Source organism: Poromitra crassiceps, assembly GCF_964638095.1.
Source record: "Poromitra crassiceps genome assembly, chromosome: 23".
In the NCBI taxonomy this organism is placed as follows: Eukaryota; Metazoa; Chordata; class Actinopteri; order Beryciformes; family Melamphaidae; genus Poromitra; species Poromitra crassiceps.
The window spans coordinates 6,296,200-6,308,695 of NC_139639.1; the positions used below are offsets into that span (position 1 = coordinate 6,296,200).

A 12,496-nucleotide genomic window follows, 5' to 3' on the forward strand; every position below is an offset into this window, starting at 1 on the left:
AGCACTGTGGACAGCTCCTCTGTAATAATCACGCAGTATGGCTGGTGGTGTTTAGACCAGACCAGACTGACGCACAGTGACGTGGTTTACGCGTGTCATTTTGACACAAACACGCTCATTAATAGTAACACAACAAACAGCATGAATAAAGCCGGGTTGAGTAGCCAGACCAGAGCCATGCAGGGATCTGACTTTATGACCAACAAGTGTGGGATGCAGACAGTGGCAGCACCGACGCACCGACGCAGGCTTTGAGCTAAAGCCTGTGGCATGAATGGAGGGAGCGGGTTCATTTTGGGGATGGTGTAGGCTATTTGTGTGTGAGGAGCGACACCGGGATAGACATCACCCCGCCATTGACGGAAGCAGCAGTGAAACGGATTAAGACTGAGGGCTGAGTCTAGTCAAAATAATAACACGGTCGTTGAAGTGCGTGCGTGTGAGGCGCGTATGCAGCAGAAACCTCAGTCAAGACCGCATCAGCATACCAATGGCACCGACCGATACCTGGCTGCATCGGAATCGGATACATCATGATTGACGCAAAGACTCGAGTCCCTGTCCTTTTGTGTGCACCTTTTTACAGCTCTAGCGAGGCAGCATCATGTGATGATGAAGTCATTCTTTTCTGTCTAGCGCCACTCGAGGCACCTACCTGTTAAAATGGGACCGCGGCGGCACTGGACGTGTCGCACATGATAATGCGCTTGTCTCCAATCCGATCAACAGATGATAACGCGGGTTTTGTCTTCTTGCTGTGAGCAGCTGTGTGCTAGGCTACTTACACTACACACACCCGGTCCCCCCACACGGTGCGTATTCCCAACTCCAGCATCATGAGGTGGCCGCTAAAAGACGCACCATTTGTTGCTGGTATATATGTGTTACACAGGCTGAGGCTGACCAAATGTTTCCTGTTGGTGGGCGCGTCATCAGCGTGAGGCGGTGTCACGTCCCATCTCCCCCTCCCCATATAGCTTATAATAAGATGCATTGAATTTGGATTTGCACAGGAATTGTATTCGTGTTCTAGTCCTAATACGTGCTGCAGCTGGTCATTTGCATGTCATCTGGATCTTTTCCCATTCATTCGCAGTCGTTTGCAGCACAGATTCACTGCAGATTTAGGGCCACTAAAGGTGAAAACCATTATGCAGTAGTCGATCACTTTCGATCAAGAATAGGCTACTAAGGAAATCTATTAGAAACATTTTTTTTCTCTTCAAATAGGCCACAAAATCCGAAAAAGTGTTGATGGAAAACATGATAGCCTACTTCAAATTCCTGCAAATCCCTACTTTCAAAATACATGAGTAAAAAGCACCTGCATGGGATGTGTTATTAAGCTTATCCAGTGGTTCTCATATAGTGGGGTCCGGGGACCCCCAGGCGTCCTTGAGAGGGAGTTCAAAGCAAAAAGGTAAATAATTTAGTGCAATAATTTATTTTCACTAGAATTCCAACCATATAAGCAGAGATGGGAAAAGTAATTGTGCAAAAAAAGACTGGTAAAAGTAGAAGTACTGATTCAACTTAATTACTCAAGTAAAAGTAAAAAGTACAGGCTCTGAAATCTGAAAGTATAAAAGTAAAACGTATTTTCTGTGCAAAGTGAATAGAAACTTATGTCATATTAATATAATTCAAACACTAGCCTATTCAATTTAATACATCCCTTCCAAATCTTTTAAGATGCATAAAGACTATACTTTGTTTTTCCACCACAAAAAAAGGTGCACAATCATGCGTTAAAGCAGAGTGCGTGAGACTCGAGAGAGGCAAACATAGGTTTCAAGCCTAAGTCAGTTTTGAATGGCAACAGCCAGAGGAAAGAGTGAAAAGCCCTGAGAAAACCGCTCTTAAAAAGTCTGACCTGGTGGCAGAGTTGGCTTGCTGCCTAACCTCTGCAGAGATACGAGCAGAGGGTTATGAGAGATGAACTTTTACTGACATGGGAAGTCCGTCTTCAGTAAATGTTATCAAATAGAGGTCCGTTGTCTAATTTGTGTCAGTTTAGGGGTCCTTGACATGAAAATATTGAACCACTGGCTTAAGCTACAGCCTCCAACAGGCCAATATGGACATTATTCAAACACACATGCATACAAGCACACACAGGCAGCCATAACGGTCGGGACACATGCAAAACCGCTCAGCAACTTGATAAGTCTTTTATTTGCAATGCTCCGTTTCCTCGTCTTTCCAGTTTCCGATGCAAAAAGAAGCAATAATTTCTTAAATAATAAAGAAAGCAAAAAATATTTACAAAATTCCAATAAAACTAATAATCAATGGATTATCTAAAGCACCTCTCTGCATCTGGACAACTGCCACCTCTGCTGGAAAAGGATACATGGCATTACATCAGCAATTTCTGTTTATTATTTCTGAAAAATAAAACTGACAAAAACACTTTTTTTTTCTATTATATATTTACAGAACGCTCCTGAAATGTGTTTCCACTTAGAGTAGAAAAGGCTTCCGGGATCATTTCTGTTTTGTTTTTTTTTCGTTTTTTTTACTTTATATATTTCATCAAGTCAATTTCTGTAGGTTTCAAGTTTTAATGGTGATTGGGTCATTAAGTGTCCTCTACAGGGGGTCTCCCTGACCGGAGCGGAGGGAGAGCACGCCCCCCAAACAGCTCGTGTTAAGTACAGAAGAGGTAAGCATGAAGAGTCAGTCAGGTTGGTTGACTACCGGGGGGATGGGAGACAGGATGGCTTAGAGGAAGCATTAAGACCACCCCCCCTCCGAGTAGTCAAGGTCAAGGGTCACAATCAGTCCTCCGTGTTTTCCGTCCTCAAGGTCCCATCGTAGTAAAACACGAAGTGGAAAAAGAAAAGACAACCCTTTTTTGCTTCAAAACTCCATCCATCGAAATATTAGTTATGGACGTACATTATGTCTACCAATGTTTCTCCCACTGTAATCATTAATAGAAACACACTTCACTCATGCGGCACACTCCAGTAAGGGACACAAGACATAAGAGCTGTGTTTGGGACATCCTACGAGCACGATAGCCCGTCCTCAGCAACACGCGTTAACAGGACACGCCTGGGGATGTTTTCTCTCGCGTGTCAAAATAGGATATCAGGCAAAAATCGTTATCTTAGAACCATAAAAAGAGCAGCGTGTTGGTTTTGTATTCTTTTTTTTTTGTTGAAAAAGTGTTTTTCTTTCCGCAGTGATGTAGGGGGGCTATTTCACGCATAGTTAACAAGCAATCCTGCAGAATAATTTTTCAGGTTTATTTCATGAGGACACTTGCTGCGACAAGCAGGTGGGGGGAGGGAGAGAAAGAGGAAGCAAAGAGAGGGAGGGGAGAGAAAGAGAAATGATTGTTTTTGTTTTTTTCATGAGTCCTTCCCTCAAAAAAAAAGATTGATCCTCATTGAGGATTGATTGAGTCCGCCTCCTATAGGCATTGTAGTCCATGAGTCTCCACAGCCACCTGCAAAGCCACCGTGCCGCCTTCAGTTGAGCCCTTCCTCCTTATCGGACTCGTCCTCGGCCTCACGGAGCCAAGTGAAGAAGGCGGTGACGGATTTCAGGGCCACGCCCTTGCCCGTTTGCTCTGCCGGGTCCTTGCTGGACTCCCATTTGTAAAAGGCCTCCTCTTTGATGACGTCCTCGTCGTACAGGGTGTCGAAGAACATCCGCAGCAGGTCTGCAAGAGAGACAGAACGGCAGAGGTTTGATGTTGATCCCATACCGTCGTATGCAAACTGGCCTTTCAAGTTGCAGTAAATTAAGACTTCATCACTGCACTTCGCCCACAGACTAGGTCTACTTAACCCATCGATACCTGATGCAGCATTTGTGTGTGTATCCCTTTAAGACCGCGGTTTGCGGTCTTAAAGGGATACACACACACACAAATGAGGGATATACACGCAAATGCGGCATCGGGTATCAATGGGTTAAATCACATTGTGGCTGTCACACTGCAGACAGCGACGGGACACTCACTTGCTGGCTGCTCCATGTGCACCATCAGCGCCTGGAGGGCATACAGGGCCTGCAGCTCCTTCTGCTCATCACACAGGTATCTCTGCAGCAGAACGGCCCTCTGGGTAATCTGCTCCACGTCCACCTTGTATGGGTTCTCACCTGAAAGGACGAGGAACCGAGACTTGTTCATATAAACCATGAATTGGGATCAAACCTTTTGTTTTTCCACAGTTGGTTACGTCCAGGGCTGCACAATTAATCACATGTACTATTGTGACTTTTAGATCTTCTATTCATCTTTGTAGAATCTATATATATATAAATCTGGCAATGTGGACTCTGTAGCCGCTTTCACACACGGATAGCGCAAAATTGCAGTTCAGAAGGCCCGCAAAGCCGGCAGCCTCGCCACAGAAATTGCTTTCACACACAGCCAAGCAGCACCGCCACATTCCCGTCCTGGGGTGTACATTGCACGTGTGCCAATAGGGCAGACGAGGCCACGCTGCGTATGTGAGCTGCAGGGCCACGCGTCTGTTTAGATTCTTTGAATGATATGCCCTGACTTCATGGCATTTTCCACGACATTTCATACTCTTTTGAAGCAGCAGGGGCCAAGATTGAGCAGCGGGGGGCGCTGCTCAATGTATATAGAGGAAACCCTGAGGGGGATCAGGCAGCCCTCGTTACGTCCGTCTCCTTGAATGAGTCCTACTTACATATGATGGCGGCCTGGCACACAGATGTCATCAGCACGCGCACAAACTGGTTGGCAGCACTCTGCTGCTCGTCCAAGTTGGCCTGAAAAATCACCAGAGTTGAACGATGAGAACGCAAACTAGTCAACTGTGCAACCTTTACCACAAAAAGCAGGAGTGCACGGAACAGTTCAGGCTAAAGTAGTATCTCCAGCTGCCCACGCACCTCCACCCAGTCTTGGATACGCTGGTTGTCGGCCTTGTCCTGGAAGAGTCTTTCCAGCTGTTTGCTTAGCTCCTCTCCACTTAGGACCACCTTCTCCTCGGTTGCCTCAGACTCCGCCTCTTCCCCTCCTAGTGTAAACTCCACCTTCTGAAATGGGTGAGAAACAGCACACGAGGCACATTCGAATTATAGATATATTCTTCGGTAACTTCCAAATGAATGTGTGCGTTTAAATTTGCAACGAGCTTTTTGTATAATTGTTGCCACCGTCTGAAAGTAAACTCCTCCTGCTACAGACCTGTTCAGTCACAAACTTGTTCACATCTTCATCCTTGGGCAAGAAATCGCTCCAGTTCAGCCCAGCCTCTGTCCACATCGCCCCAATCTTCTTATGGGTCTAAGAGAGGGGGGGGTTACGTCAGTGACTCCATTATATTTAACTGCACAAAGTATTGGATCGTAGACATGGACAGATGGACTGTGATGAAACAAGGTTTATAAGACTAAAGAAAGTCCAAAGAATATCTGAAAACATGATGAGAGCTATTTTGTGGGCCAATATGGACCTTACATGTCTTTCAAAGAGAAAAGCAGAATGGTTATTGGTTCTAAACTGACATGAAATTAAGACCACGGACCCCCATTTGGTAAGATTCTGTCCCAGGGTCCCCCATCTGATAAGACTTTTGCTTTGAGATGTTTTATTACAGAAACCCATGGCCAAAATCGTCATACATTCGCTCATTGTGTTACTTATGAATGGAATTATTGCGAAAGAAAATGATTCTCATTTTTGCTGGGGTCCCCCTGGAGCACAATCAAGGACCCCCCTGGGGGTCCCTGGACCCCACTTTGAGAACCACTGATCTACGGGATGTGACTTAAGTCAAGTCAAGTCAAGTTTATTTATATAGCCCTAATTCACAAGCATGTCTCAGAGGGCTTCACAGAAAGTATGTCTAGCTGATTCTAGCTAACACACAATAACAAGAATATACAGAATAAAGATAACATTTGAACATTTGAAGAAAACAGGAGAGTGGAGGAGGGAGGGAGAGGGAGGAGGGAGGAGAGGGGGGAGGTGGGGAGAAAATAGGAAATGTGGGGAGGTGGGAGGGCACAGGGGAAGGAGAGCAGTGGGAATGTGAGAGAGGGGAGAGGACAGAGAGGAGGAGAGAACAGAGAAGGAGAGGTGGAAGGGTACAGGGGAGGTAGAGTAGAGGTAGGGTCTAGGGTGGAGGGAGGGAGGGAGGAGAGGGGGGAGGTGGGGAGAAAATAGGAAATGTGGAGGAGAAGAGAACAGGGGAGGAGAGATGAGGGTGCAGGGGAGGGAGAGCCAGGGTAGGGATAGGGTCTAGGGTTGAGGGAGGGGAGGGAGTAGGATACGGGCCCGGATTAGGGCGAGGGTGGGGAGAAATGGGAAATGTGGAGGAGGAGAGAACAGAGAAGGAGAGGGTGCAGGGGAGGGAGAGCAGGGGGAATGTGAGAGGGAGGAGAGGGCAGAGAGGAGGAGAGAACAGAGAAGGAGAGGTGGGAGGGCGCAGGGGAAGGAGAGCAGTGGGAATGTGAGGGTACAGGGGAGGTAGAGTAGAGGTAGGGTCTAGGGTGGAGGGAGGGAGTAGGATACGGGCCCGGATTAGGGCGAGGGTGGGGAGAAAATGGGAAATGTGGAGGAGGAAAGAACAGAGAAGGAGAGGTGGGAGGGTGCAGGGGAAGGAGAGCAGGGGGAATGTGAGAGAGGGGGGAGGACAGAGAGTAGAGGTGCAGGGGAAGGAGAGCAGGGGAAGAAGAGCAGGGGGAATGTGAGAGAGGGGGGAGGACAGAGAGTACAGAGCCCTGTTGATGACTTACCATTGCTTTGCAGAGCAAGGTGAGGATCTGTACCAGCAGCACGCCAGCCTTCCCCTGAGGCACGAGAGGCTTAGAGATCTCCCTAGAGACACACAGTGACACAAGGTTCAGAGGCCGTTTCACACGTCTTGGAAGCCCGTCTTCACCGGCGTTTCATTGTCAAGTCAGTGTTCAGCGGCATTGTTCTCACCTGAAGAGCAGTCCCATGGGGATGCCTCCCTCATGGAGCATGGGGGTGAGGAGCTCAGCCAAATAGAGCCAGAAGTGGGGTATATCTATGGCCATGTCCTCCGCCATTTCCAGGATCTCCTGTAGCCTACAGTGCCAAAAACACACACACTTCAATCTCTCACTCTAGCCACACACTTTCTGCTTATTATCTTGACATTTCAAGTTTTCATCCAAATCAGTCAAGTCACAGTTAAGAAGGATGTGAAAATGTGCTCTTGCATGTAGTCAAAGGCGTCAGCAAAACACAGACACACACCGCACGACACCCTCTTCCCTCTCAGATGCTCACCCTTTGTAGTACTGCTCTGTGGGTAGAGTCCCTGCCTTGATGAGATGATGCAGCAACAGGCCCAGGCGCTCCCTAGCGATGGTGCTGCGCTCAAGCGTCGACTCAACACCATTCCGCACAAAGACAAAGAGGAGCGACTCGCTGCTCAGCTCTGCCACACACTGCAGCGCCTCCTACAGGAAGAAAAGGCCATCACACATTTCATACTCCCAGACATTTTGCTTTGGCAAGCCTGTATTTGTGTGTGTGTGTGTGTGTGTGTGTGTGTGTGTGTGTGTGTGTGCATGGAAGTAAAATCCATCTCTTTTCATGCAAGTGCGCACGGTGCCATGACTGTACCTTCAAGTCGTTGATGTGGAGGTACTCCTCCACGATGGCACTGGACTTCTTCTCCATCTCCTCTTCGGACAAGGCAGGTGTAGAAGGAGCAGGCGGAGGGGTGGGGGCGCTCTCACGCTTCACTGTGGAGAGAAGGGTGACAATCCTGTACATGCCAAGTCTCATCTCCTCCCTTCTGTGTTACACCATGAGCCTGTCCTCCAATACATCTAGCACACATTGGTTTCATTCCTACTCCTGCCCCTCCAGCTCTGTAGGCTTGTACCTGCATGCTCTTTGCTTGGAGCTCTGTCGCGGCTTCCTCTGTCCCTGTCGTCGGTCATGCTGGCCACACGGCGCACGGGCTCAGTGGAGGCCCGGCTGTCTCCGGGTCTTCCGCCGCGCTCCTCCGACTCTCGGCTGTAGCTGCGCTTGGTGACGGCGGGCCGGTTGCCCCTGTCGTCGTGACCTTCTCGTCCCTCGCGGCGGTCGAACCGGTCTCTGTCCCCACCGCGCTCGCGGCTGGAGCTAGACCTGAGGTCGAGAAGACAAGAGGCAAGATTACAAATGGAGGAGGAGAACGGGGCTGCGGAGAGGATAGAGGGGGAAGTGGAGAGAGGAGGTCGTCACGTGAAGGTCACATCACAGAAACTGAAATGATCCCTGTGGTCGGGAAGTCGTGACATTTCCTCATGTAATCTCCTTCTCTATCATCTGTTGGTATGGAAACCTTTGTATTCAAGGGAAGAATTCCCTCGGGAGGATTGTGAGAGCGGCTTCAGAAATAGCCGGAGTAAATTTTAGTAGCCTGGATCACATTTTTAACAAACGGGTGCTTAAAAAGGCCATGTCCATCCGCATGGACGACACTCATCCTCTCTGCCCAGAGTATGTGCTGCTCCCTTCGGGCCTTCGGCTAAAGGTTCCGAGGGCCACGAAAAACAGATACATGTTTTCTTTCATTCCTGTTTCCATCACAGCTCAAAATGCTGCTGAGAGGAGGAGATAATGCACTCTCTCTCTCTCTGTCTCCCTCTCTCTCTGTCTCTGTCTCTCTCTGTCTCGCTCTCTTTCTCTGTCTCTCTCACGCAGCCTAAACGCTGCTGGGTGGAGGAGACGATGCTCTCTCTCTCTCTCTTTCTGTCCCTCATCACAGCCTTATTAGATGCTGGGCGGAGGAGTTTGAGTGCATAGTCTAGCTGTGATCTATGCCTCTTAAGGCCTTAAGTATGCACTTTTTTCTTTTTTTCTTGCTTCGTTGCTGCTATTAATAGAGATATATTTTATTTACTTTTACCTATCTATCTATGCGAGCTCAAATAGTCCCTGACTTATTACCTTTAAGTTCATTGTACGTGTCTTTTACTACTTTTAAGTACATTGTACGGATCCTTTGAGGTGTGACTTTTACTTTTACTATTTCTGTGTTCACTCGATCCATTCTGCTGTAAAACTGCTGCACATGCTCCATGTTGTTTCACTTGTCCATGTTTTTGTTTTACATGTATTCGCTATGTTTTTAGATCTGCTTGCACACAAATTGCCCTTCTGGGACAAATAATAAACTTGAATCTTGAATCCTGCTGTCATACATTTTCGCCTGTGTGCGTGTAATAGTAGATACAGCAGTGTCATCATGGTGATTAAAAGTTTGTGTCAGCTTGAAAGATTTCTTGGTAAGTTGACAATATTGACAGGTAGACAGTTTACAGATCTACACATTTATATAGAACATTCACGGTGGAGGTGGGGGCAAAAATCGATACAGCATAGTATCGTGATATTTTAGCATTGTGATATTTTGTGGGCAATATATCATATTGTATCGAATGCCATGTATCATGTTTTATGATCCAAAATGTCAAGTGCATCATGCAACATTTATGACAGGCTTTTATGACCGTGTCGGTCAGTCTGTCTGCTTGACAATCCCACTTTGCTGCAATAAAAATGATTCAAGTGAGACGAACAGACTGGAAACTATTTCATTCGATAAAACAGATGTTGACAAAGTTATTTTTCCTTTCGGGACATCATTTGCATTTGCACTTGCAAAAAGATAATAAATCACAATGAGGCCATTTACACCTGGCATTAACATGCGTTTTCTGCCATCAGATTGCAATCAGATTGTATTTTATCACTTCAGCCTGATTCCATTTACACCTGGCACTAACATGCGTTTTGGGTGAACAGATTGCAATCCGATTGCTCTCCAGCTCGAACGTCATCACGCGCGCGCTCCCTGAACGTGTGCATGCATGTTTGCATACATGCACAGGGAAATAGAGGTTATTGTTAAGCTCAAATGCACAGTGAACGTCCCCTTCACCTGGACAAAACGATGGCCGATCACGCAGCACTGCATCTATTTCTTTATCTGTTTATTGACAATGACACTGGGTCCGAGACACACACACATACGTTTTCCGTGCATGTCATTGGCTGTAACCACCTGTGTTGCGTTCAGGTAACATCCTAAATTACACTGTTATACAATTGAGAGCATAATTTATCTTTTATATGAAAGGAAAATGAGGGGGAAAGGGTTCGAACCCTTTCTCCCTCATTTTCCTTTCATTTTCCGCTCCTTTTCCAAAGGAGAAGTGTTGATATAAAAGAGAAATTATGCTCTCAATTGTATAACTTTGTAATTTAGGATGTTACCTGAAAGCAACACAGGTGGTTACAGCCGTGGCAAAACCTCCGCAGCAAAACTTTGAAGCAACGCTACGATTGTTGTGCAAAAGCGGAGCGGGGGAGAGATAGATCATTTTTAGCCGGTCCATGGTGACAGGCTGCCTGTGTGTGTGCGCATCTGGCACAGCGGCGAGATGAGGGCACACACCGGTGCGGTGCTGCCGGGGAATTGCGTTCACGTGTGCGCGCCGTCACCGACTTCCGAAGATTATGTATTTCCGTATGGTAGTTGCTGAATGCGTTTTGAGAGGACGCATTGCATTTACACTTGTGTTAAATGTTGTCATAATGCGTCCCTGACCACCTCCGGAGGTGGTTTGGCCGATCAGATTGCAATCCTTCTTCAATGCGTTTTGGGGGTGTTTACACCTGTACTTTCAAGTGATAAAATACAATCGGATTGCAATCTGATGGCAGAAAACGCATGTTAATGCCAGGTGTAAATGGCCTCAATATATCACAATACTATCATATCGTGACTTAAGTATCGTGATAATATCGTATCGTGGGGCATCTGGTGACTCCCACCCCCAATTCATGGTGTGCAAATGCGTCATTCGATGAGCACATGTTGAATGTGTAAGTGTGCATTATCGGCTGTTATTGTCCTGTAACAATATTGGATCCTGTAACAATACAGGATCTTGTTACAGATGGGCATTGTAGGCCATTCACAGAAAGGAGAACAGGGTAAACAGTGAAGGAGTGAACAGAGGAAACGAGACACAAAGGGGCAAAGCAGAGAGAGAGCAAAGAGAGTTCAGTTGGTAAGAAGATCTTTGGAGCTGCTAAATACCTCTGAGGTTCTCTGCGATCAGACTCTGTGGAAGACGACGTGGGAGCAGATTGCTGCAGGGCTGAGAAGCGGTTGAGCGTGCTGGTAGCTGGACGACCAGTGTCTGGAGGACGACAAAGATGAATTAATCCCACAACTGAGATAACCAATGCCATGCCATCTTTTTGAAAGTGAGTGTGTGTGTGTGTGTGTGTGTGTGTGTGTGTGTGTGTGTGTGTGTGTTTTACCCTGCTCTCCGCTGGCTGGCTTGGCTCCTGTTCCTCCGCTGCTGCCCCTGCCCCAGCTGCCCCACATGCCTTTGCCGGCTGGAGCCAACACTTGTTTGTCAAAGTCCAAAGCACCAGGCTGTTGGGAAACACAGAAGCAACACACAGGGTTAAGAAAGTCCAAAGCACCAGGCTGTTGGGAAACACAGAAGCAACACACAGGGTTAAGATGTCCAAAGCACCAGGCTGTTGGTAAACACAGAAGCAACACACAGGGTTAAGATGTCCAAAGCACCAGGCTGTTGGGAAACACAGAAGCAACACACAGGGTTAAGATGTCCAAAGCACCAGGCTGTTGGGAAACACAGAAGCAACACACAGGGTTAAGATGTCCAAAGCACCAGGCTGTTGGGAAACACAGAAGCAACACACAGGGTTAAGATGTCCAAAGCACCAGGCTGTTGGGAAACACAGAAGCAACACACAGGGTTAAGATGTCCAAAGCACCAGGCTGTTGGGAAACACAGAAGCAACACACAGGGTTAAGATGTCCAAAGCACCAGGCTGTTGGGAAACACAGAAGCAACACACAGGGTTAAGAAAGTCCAAAGCACCAGGCTGTTGGGAAACACAAAAGCAACACACAGGGTTAAGAAAGTCCAAAGCACCAGGCTGTTGGGAAACACAGAAGCAACACACAGGGTTAAGATGTCCAAAGCACCAGGCTGTTGGGAAACACAGAAGCAACACACAGGGTTAAGATGTCCAAAGCACCAGGCTGTTGGGAAACACAGAAGCAACACACAGGGTTAAGATGTCCAAAGCACCAGGCTGTTGGGAAACACAGAAGCAACACACAGGGTTAAGATGTCCAAAGCACCAGGCTGTTGGGAAACACAGAAGCAACACACAGGGTTAAGATGTCCAAAGCACCAGGCTGTTGGGAAACACAGAAGCAACACACAGGGTTAAGATGTCCAAAGCACCAGGCTGTTGGGAAACACAGAAGCAACACACAGGGTTAAGATGTCCAAAGCACCAGGCTGTTGGGAAACACAGAAGCAACACACAGGGTTAAGAAAGTCCAAAGCACCAGGCTGTTGGGAAACACAGAAGCAACACACAGGGTTAAGAAAGTCCAAAGCACCAGGCTGTTGGGAAACACAGAAGCAACACACAGGGTTAAGATGTCCAAAGCACCAGGCTGTTGGGAAACACAGAAGC

At 47.4% G+C, this 12,496-nt stretch overlaps 1 protein-coding gene across 1 annotated transcript in view; it reads right to left on the bottom strand.

The window, feature by feature from the left end:
- Positions 1 to 1,867: 1,867 nt before the first annotated feature.
- The window catches only part of eif4g1a (eukaryotic translation initiation factor 4 gamma, 1a), a 35,499-nt gene continuing 24,870 nt past the window's right edge, over positions 1,868 to 12,496 (bottom strand). Inside the window, exons 19-30 of the mRNA XM_083659621.1 lie at positions 11,294 to 11,411; positions 11,067 to 11,169; positions 7,857 to 8,104; positions 7,592 to 7,713; positions 7,253 to 7,425; positions 6,923 to 7,048; positions 6,733 to 6,814; positions 5,180 to 5,278; positions 4,882 to 5,028; positions 4,677 to 4,758; positions 3,976 to 4,116; positions 1,868 to 3,673 (exon numbers count right to left, since the gene is read on the bottom strand). Coding sequence (XP_083515747.1) covers positions 3,480 to 3,673; positions 3,976 to 4,116; positions 4,677 to 4,758; positions 4,882 to 5,028; positions 5,180 to 5,278; positions 6,733 to 6,814; positions 6,923 to 7,048; positions 7,253 to 7,425; positions 7,592 to 7,713; positions 7,857 to 8,104; positions 11,067 to 11,169; positions 11,294 to 11,411 — 1,635 coding nt within the window. The 3' untranslated portion in view covers positions 1,868 to 3,479. The remainder of the gene's footprint in view (positions 3,674 to 3,975; positions 4,117 to 4,676; positions 4,759 to 4,881; positions 5,029 to 5,179; positions 5,279 to 6,732; positions 6,815 to 6,922; positions 7,049 to 7,252; positions 7,426 to 7,591; positions 7,714 to 7,856; positions 8,105 to 11,066; positions 11,170 to 11,293; positions 11,412 to 12,496) is intronic.